The following is a 9535-nucleotide window of genomic DNA, read 5'->3' as shown; positions in this document are numbered from 1 at the left end:
TAAAAAAATAAGAAATGTTGGTTCACCAACTGTTAATACTGATGCTGCTACAAAAAAATATGTTGATGATAATTCTAGCGGGGCACCCAAAACATCAAGATTAACAGTTGATTCAAACATAGATATGAAAGATAGCTTTCGTATTTTAAACCTTAAACATCCAAATGATGCAGATGAGCCAGCAACAAAACAATATGCAGACAGTAATTTTCTTAACAGAGATGGATCAAGAACAATGATTGGCAATTTAAGCATGAATAATAATAAAATAATTAAAGTTGGCAAACCAACAGTCAATGATGACGCAGCAAACAAAAAGTATGTGGATGATAAATCCACTTCGACATCAAAGCTAACAATTGATTCAAACATTGATATGAAAAATACATACCGAATTACAAATCTAAGCACACCACTGGATGGAAAAGAACCTCCTACAAAAGATTATGTAGACAATACATTTCTTGATAGAGATGGATCTTACCCAATGAAAGGTAATCTAAATATGGATAATTATAGAATTTTAAATCTACCAACTCCATCAGGTCCCAGACAACCAACACCATTAGCCTTTACAGATATAAAGTATCTACATGTTGGTGGAACAAATAAAATGTTAAACTCACTTAACATGAATAATAAATCTATAATTGGTCTAAGACCACCTTTTAACGATACAGATGCTGCAACTAAAAAGTATGTGGATGATAAATCATTTACAACAGGTTACTTAAAAAAAGATGGAACGGATCGTATGACTGGAAACTTAAATATGAACAATAAAAAAATTATTAGTTTAAGTAAACCAACCCAAGACAATGATGCTGTAAATAAAGATTACGTTGATAAACTTATTCATCACACTGCAGTTCAACCAAGTCATTACAACGATCAGTTTACTTTTCTTATGTCTAATGCAGCACAATGGACTGATGAAATAGATACTGGAACTAGTTTTGTTATATCAAAAATAGCAGACTTACCTCCTTCAAAAGGTAATTTTCATAACTACAACCACAAAGTAATTTTTGTAAAAATAAACAAAAATTCTCAAGGTGGGTATAAGTACAAAATGTCACTTAACTTTTACAGATTAACCGCTAATGTTGATTACACACTATGTTTGGAAATACTCAACACTGATTATCAACTTTGGCATAAGTCTCAAATAAGTGTAGACAAAGGAACTTCAACAGGATTATCAATTGAAAATGTAAGTGTAAAAAAACTCAGTCATAGATATATAGATGCAGCAAGACAAACACAATTTATGTATTACCATAGAATAATAGTTAATTTTAAAAAGTTGTCAACTGGTAATAGGTTCTTTCTTCATTTTTTAGTTAATATACCACAAGAAGGAACTGACCTGTCTGTGTATCCAAGACAGTTTTCAGGAGTTTATTTTATTACCTATGGGATTGTGGGTAAAGTAAGCAATATCGACCCAGATAAAGTTTATGACTATCACACAGCATTTGATATCAAACCAACAGAAGTTACATACAATGTTGACATAAATGCTAATAATAAAAAAATATTAAACATTAATCTTGATAAAAATAATAATAATAGTGTAGCAACAGTTGGAATGGTAAATGAAATTAATACAGCAACAGTTGGAATTGTAAATAAAAATTTACCTTTTATAAAAAATTATGTTTATAGAAAATATTTTGATCATTTTTTTGACTTTAGCGATTCAAACAATTATGTTTTAAATAAATCTTCATTGGGTGTTGTATTTAATTCTTTAGCCTCTATTACAGGAAATTCTGCACAAAATATTACATTTCCAAGTAAAACAATGGATAACATAAAAGAAGGTGGATTAAGAATAAATGATTATAAGATTTCTTTTAAACCACCAATTAAAAATACAAGTTACACTTTATGTATTGTTTTTTCTCATTTTAAAAGACATAATTTTCATATAACTAAATATGATGTGACTAATGCAAATTCAAGACAACTTTTATTTTTATACTATTTATCTATAAATCGTACACTAAACATAAATATTAGTAATGTAAGAAAAAATTTAGCAATACCATCTAGTTTTAGTGGAAAAAAAATAGTTTTATGGTTAACAGAAAGTATTAATGATAATATTACAAAAGTTAATATAAGTAACTATTCCGCAGACTTAGACGCTAATATTGTAAGAACTTCAGCTAACCTTGAATTTGAATTTTTATGTCAAGATTCAGTGATAGAAAAATTTATGTACTCTCCAAACTTTTACGACATTGACTCTTCAGTACATCATCAAATATTACTACAAGAAAAGTTAAAAGGAAATTATGTATTATAGTTTAACCTAAGATTATATACATAAAATAAATAAAATGAAGGATATTTTTGATTTTAATCACATAGATCCTAATATAACAAAAACAGAAATTAATACTATAAAAGACTTTTACAGTTACTACCATAAAAAATATTGGTGTTTTAAGAGATCTTATAAAAGTTATAAATTTCTTGATAATTTTTTTACAATTACTGGAATATGTTTGGTATCAATAGGAACTATTATTGGTGGAATAACACTTAACCCTAGAGTTCTTGGAGTTGTAAATGGTGCTGGTGTTATTGTGACTGGAGTTGGTAAAAAAAATAATTATAAGAGGAAAATTGAGATGACAAAAATTGCATACACTACCTATGAAAAAGTTCTTGTTGAACTTCGAGCTGTACTTAGAGGAGATGAATGGGATAAACAAAAATTCGTAGATAGAATGAAACTAATAGATGATATGATAATTGATCAAACTCCTGAACCAGATAGATTTGAGATTAAATATAATAATAAATTTAATATATGTCATTAATAAATGATAAAAACAATAGTTAATTATGTTAACTTTTACTACCCACCTCCTTTCAAAAATACTTATTATTCAGAAGATGATATAAAAACAGCATTAATATATAGATTTTTATATGAGACTAATTTTAAAAAAAATATTTCATTAGAAAGAATAATTATCTATGAGTTAGAAGGTTTACCTATTAATACTGAAAGTAAAATATTACGTAATCATTTAATATTCCATAGAGCTTTTAAATCTTTCTATAAACTTTACAAACTTGGGAGAGGATGTGTATACGTATTTGATTCACCATTAAAGAGTGAAGTACTTGGTTACCTAACTGGAATATTATACTGGATTTTTCATAAAGGAATAATATAATAATTAAATAAAAAATGGCAGATTTGGTTATTAGAAAAAAAGATATTGAAAATCTTGGAAGAAAATTAATGAAAGAAGTTTATGAATTTTTACATGATGATTACATACTAACTTTTGAAGAAATGAAAGTAGAAAAAAATAAACTAGAAAAATATCTTGTTAATTTTTACTTAAGTATGATTTATGAAATTGGTGTGATTAAACACAAAAAAGATGTATATGACAATTATCTAAAAGAATTAGTAGCTAAAATTGAAGATGAAAGTCTTGATATTAAAATAATATTTGATGTTTTAGACAGGATAAAACTAGATTTTGAAATAAATGAAGATTTATTTGATTAAAAAAAAGCGTTTATATATATTTATTCTGTATATGAGTTTTATGATACGTTTTTAAAAGAATAAATTTTATATTAAAAAAAATAATATAAAATTAGTTTAACAGTTCTTTATAAGTTTCCCACCATCTATCATAAATCTCTAAAGTTTTAGGACTTATTTTAAATTTAATATTTTTATAATTTTCACACCCCATTTCATCCAAAATTTTTTTTATTACATAAGTGATATTTATCATTCTCTTTCTAAAATATTGCTTGTTAATATTTTCCATAATGTGATTATCTATTTTTAATAGTCTGTTGTAAAGTTCACAATTTTGTTCATAAGTAAGATTTATTAGTTTAGAAATTTGTTTAATCTTTTTTTCATAATAGTATTTCCTATAATATACACTCTTTTTTCTATAATGTACCCTATCATAATCTTTCATATCGTAAAATCCTAATACATGTCCGTTTACTGTTCCACATTTATAACATATTTTTTGACCAAAATCAATGAAAAAAGATTCTGTATTTTTACAGCCTAAACATGAAGCTACTTTTGACTTTTTAACCCCCTCACTTTCTTCTACTTTATAATTATGTAAAATATCTAAATATTTTTTTATTTCTTCTTCTGTATATGTCATTTATTATTTTTACTTATTATATCTTAAATCTAATATTTTTCTCTAATAGCTAAAGTATGTATTTTATCATTTAACACATATCTCTTATCATCTTGATTACTTAGAGCTACTTTGTTAACCTCTTTTGAATACAGATCATGATTTTCACTTCTTATTATTTTCATCTTTCTAATTTCTTTTTCACCAGAAAATAAACATCTAACATAATCATCAAAGATTAATGACTTTTTTACCACATTTTTTTTTATTCCTTTACACTTTTTTAATTCTTCTTTACCCTCAACTTTATAGCTGTATAGTTTAGGTCTTAATCCAACAAAATGAGTTATCTGTTTTCCTGATTCTTCATCCTTAAACATACCAATCACTTTTTTGTTAATCCCCGTTGGTATACCAGATTTATGATCAGGGCTGTAATCAGATGTATCAAACTTTTTAATAATATCACCGGATATATCTTTATAAAAATCTTTTGTTTTAATCTGATACATTAGACTGTCAGTATCTGTAAACAACAATTCAGCTTTTTTCCATATTTATCTTTGATATAATTAAAATGGAAATCATACATTAGAGTTTTTGATAAGTCTAAAATTGCTTGACCAACATATACTGGTTTATTAAAATACACTTCTGTCTTTTTCATATGAATAGCAATAAGATTACGATCAAATATTGTGCATCTATCAAAGTTTGGACGACATGTTATTTTTAGAGCTTTTTTACGATCATCAACAAGTACTATATTTTGTCTCTTCCTAATATTTTCTATTGTTTTACCAAAAACTGAATTGTTCATTAGTTTAAAAAAGTCTTTCTCAAAATTGTTTGAAGCACATTTTCGAAGTTCTGTATTTTTTCTTATATATGGTTCCATCCAAGGACTTTGGTAAAATGATATTCCTCTGTGAACAGCAGTAATCCTCATACCCAACTCAAGACATTGTCTAAGAGCTCTATAATGAATAACATAATTTTTTCTTGGTTTAAAATGACATATTAATTTTTCAACTCCATTAACCTTCATTATTTCAGGTGCAAGAGGATAGTCATTATGTAGATCCCATAAGTTTGGTGGATACTCCAAATCAACTTCAAAAATATACCCCTTCTTACCAGTATTTGACATACTATGATTTGTTTTTTCTAAAATTTCCATTACCTTTTCTTTTGTAATATTAGACATCATTTTAAAACCATGTGTTGGTAAATTTTGAGACATTGCCCAACCATAAAGATTGTTTGCGTCCAAATATTGAATAAATTTTGACTTCTTTTCAGGATTATAATTTTCCATATATTTATTATTTGCTTCTGCATATCTTTTTGATATATGTGTTATTCCACCACGAATACCTCGTTCAATCATCATTAACATATCGTAATCACTTAATAATTCTAGATGTTGTCTTGTTGTTTTTAAACATGCATCCCAAGCTAATCCAGGAGATGTGTAGTAATGAGCTGGATCTAATTTGTAATGTTTAAGACAAGTTTTCCTAAAGTTTTCAAACACATCTGCCAAAAGCATGACATCAGATTTTAGGTAAAGATCGTGATAGTCTCTTATTGTTTTACACCCAAATGTATTCCAGACTTTAATCGCATGTTGGTAATCTTCATCACTTATATCTTCATCATTTAGTTTTGAATAAAATCCTTCTTTTGGTGGTAATTGTTTTTCAGATAATTTATCAATTGATGATACATAATCATAAGGATAAACTCCTTTACGAGTTAGTAATGAAGTATTATGCTTAAACGCATGTTTTGTAATATGAAAGTCATCTTGGTTTAAATTTGAAACAAGATTGGCTAATGATGTTTGAAGAAACTTGAATGAGTCCACAAATCTAATTTCAAAATTTATTGGAAAAACAAAACCACTAATATCTTTATACTCTCCAACTTTAATAGTTTTAGAAAATGAAAGATATTTTTCTTCAGTAGATGGAATACAACTAAGGGTGCGTTTCTTTAAAAAAATCCAAGATTGGATTCTTAATCCGAGATCATGCGGATTCGTTATTTTTAAAGACACGAAAAATCCGAAAATGGATTTTTTTTTCAATTAGCCGTAACGACCCCAGCATGCAGTTCGCGTGTTTTGGGGGGAGTTTTCAAAATGGCGGAAAGTTTTGGTTTGATGTTTGAACTGTTCGAAGAAGTCCTTGCCGATGACCTTGAACAACAACAGGTTCTTTTAGGAGCCGATGACGAAGCAGTTTTATTCCTTTTGGCGGCCGGACAGCTCGTCCGAAAAGAACACGTTCGCACAAAGAATTTTTACGAAATAACCGTACCTAGTTACATACCGGAGGACTTCCGAAGTCACTTCCGCATGTCACGGCATACAGTTACAGTTCTCGAACATTTGCTTTCGGTCCACGGCGACTTACCTCAATACACCGGCGATAGAGGAAGACCACCGGTCGAGTTAAGAAAGCAAATCCTTATTACGCTGTGGATTCTTGGGAATCCAGAATGTTTACGCTCTGTTGCCGATCGATTTGATGTTTGCAGGGCAACTGCGTACAGAGTCTACAGACGAGTTTGCAAAGCAATAGTGAGGAACTTAATGGATGAGTTTATCAAGTTTCCAACTGGTCTAAAAGCCCAAGCGGTGATGGAGGCCTTTGAAGAGAAAAAGGGTTTTCCGGGTGTTTTGGGGGCTATTGATGGCACCCACATACCAATCAAAGCACCACATAACAATCATGAACAATACATAAATCGCAAAGGTTTCTTTTCCGTCCAACTACAAGTCATTTGTGACCCGGATTTATTCATAACCGATGTTTTCTGTGGTTACCCTGGTTCAGTACACGATGCTCGCGTGTTTCGTAATTCTCCGATCTGCCGAGAAGTTGAAGTGAACCCAGACAATTATTTTCCTGGCAACTCCCACATTTTGGGAGACGCAGCATATCCCTTGAAGAGGTGGCTGTTGACCCCATTTCGAGACAACGGACGTTTGACTGCTCAACAAAGACGTTACAATACTGCCCACAGTTCCACCAGAATGGTGGTTGAGAGGTCCATAGGGCTTTTTAAGAACAGGTTTAGGAAGCTAAAAACAATGATGGATGTTGACAAAATTGAGGACATACCGGAAATTATTGTATCCTCTTGCATCTTACACAACATTTGCATTATTGAAGATGACATCGATGATTTTTTAGATGACTCTAATGATGATGATGACAATGATGACAATGATGATGACATCTTTCCACCAGGTGTAGGAGCAGTTGATAAGAGAAACATGATAATGAGACTGATCCCATAAACCTAGCATTTATAAGTGGTTTATGTATTGATACCTTTTGTACTGTGGTGTTTTCATGAACACTTCTTTCATAGGTGGTGTATGTCATTCATAAAGTTTATACTGTATAATAGTCTTTTTGCTATAAATATCAATATTTTATTTGTTTTTAAAAGTATATAAGAAAATAGTAGAGCTATGTACATGGATCACTTTATACTACCTGAAACATTTATGGTGTTGCTTGAAATGTAAACTTTCAACACAAATGTAACAGCCTAATACTCTGACAGTCCAGGTTGCTTGTGTCACGCACAGAAAGGAGGAAGTGCGAAACACAAGTGATCTGAAGCATCTGAGAATCAGGCTAAAAAAAGTAAAGGATATAAATAATATCAAAACCAGTTTAGTTAGGCCCTCTCACCTAATGTTGCTGTTGTAGTTCCTTGTATGTATGTGATAAAAAAAACATACAACTTGCAATAATACTGTTAACATGTATGATATAATAAACTTTTAGATAACTCAATACTGACAACAAACTCAGGTTTACTGTATCTATGTTCATGTTTGTGGTCAAATAATCCCATGTTCTGCAACACAATAAAAAATTATGGAATCAAGGTTACTCTTTGTTCAATGATTTTTCAAAAACATTCAAAAATCGGCCCATGAGTGCCATGCGTTCATTGTGCATATTTTCAAACTTTTTAATCTTTTCCTTTTCTTCCTCTTTCCTGTCTTGTGTAAATTCCTTAAAGAGCCCAACGAGGTCTTCTCTTTTCTTCCGCTCTGGTAACTTCTTTTTCTTTGCTTTTGTAACCACAGGCTCCTCTGTGTCACTACCTGTGGAACTCAATGTGGAACTGGAATTTTTAACACTCTTGACTGCATCTTTGCTCCGTTTACCATCAATGTTGCTGCACAATGTTTTTGGAGCGATGGCATCATCTTTCGAAAATATTTCGTGAAGTTCGTCATAGAAGTTGCATTTCTTTCGGTCATTTCCGCTGACTTTGTTGTGATCAACACAAGCAACATAACTTCTCTTCAGATTTTTCAATTTCGTCTCACACGCCTTGGCATTAAAGAACACTCCGTTCTTCTTTAATTCTTCGCTGATTTCTTCCCACAGGGACTTGTTCTTTTTGTTTATATCTTTAAATCGTTCTCTGCGTTCGACATAGCAGGAAATTAACAACAGCACATCAGCTCTAGACCAGCGTACAAGAGCTCTCGATTCGCCTTCGGTGCCTTCACTCGACTGACTGAATGTGGCTGCAGCTGTTTCCAAAGAAGAAAAACTTGGACCAGGCTGAGGTGATACTGATCTGACTGTTTCATGGCTGAACTGTGATGCCTGCGGTGGTGGAAACATGAACTGAGGAAGATAAGGTTGAATGCCCGGTTGAACGTGGCTTTCGTTCCACTGATATTCTGGATATTCACCTGCAGATAAACTGTGCGTCCAATATTGTCCTGTAGATAGAAATAAAAGATGCCAAGACGCATCAAACATCCGGAAAATTTATAAAAATACGTACAGGACGGAAAATTTCGGTGAAACTACACAAAAAACTCACCTTGTTTATTCGCCATGGCCGGCAGCAGCTAATATTTACAACAAAATGGCGGGAATGTGGCGGATTTTAAGAAGACGACCGCTTGCCAAACGTACTGCTTTTTGTATCCGTGCAATAAAGAAACGCACGGATCATGAATCCTAAAAATCCGGATTTAGATTTGATCTAATGAATCCACTCGGAGTGTGGATTCTATAGATTCAAAATCCATTTTCGGATTTTATTAAAGAAACGCAAAATCCGTTTTTGGATTCAAGAATCCGGATTTGGATTTTTTTAAAGAAACGCACCCTAAGATTACCATCTATTTTAGCAAGTTGTTTAATAAATAGATGTGCATCATAACCCTGAAGATTGTGAAATATAACTGGTAGTATTCTTGGTTTTTTACACATAAGATTACATTTGTTATGTGCTGCTCCACGGTACTTACCTGTAAAATGGCAATGATCTCTAACTCTATCTTTACCTAATTTACCGCTACAAATATGACAATTAACCGCATTATTAAA

The 9535-nt window shown here is 31.0% G+C and overlaps 1 protein-coding gene across 1 annotated transcript; it reads right to left on the bottom strand.

The window, feature by feature from the left end:
• Window positions 1-7790: 7790 nt before the first annotated feature.
• Window positions 7791-9316, bottom strand: LOC140932493 (uncharacterized). The gene is made up of 2 exons (XM_073382099.1): window positions 9024-9316; window positions 7791-8919 (listed from the first exon to the last, which is right to left on the bottom strand). Exons 1-2 carry the CDS (start codon window positions 9037-9039, stop codon window positions 8066-8068), a joined length of 870 nt encoding a protein of 289 aa, XP_073238200.1. The 5' UTR covers window positions 9040-9316; the 3' UTR covers window positions 7791-8065.
• Between the last annotated feature and the right edge of the window lie 219 nt (window positions 9317-9535).

Source organism: Porites lutea, chromosome 3 (genome assembly GCF_958299795.1).
Source record: "Porites lutea chromosome 3, jaPorLute2.1, whole genome shotgun sequence".
Taxonomy (NCBI): domain Eukaryota; kingdom Metazoa; phylum Cnidaria; class Anthozoa; order Scleractinia; family Poritidae; genus Porites; species Porites lutea.
Note: the sequence above shows the minus strand (reverse complement) of the source record. Positions and strands in the feature narration are given on the sequence as shown.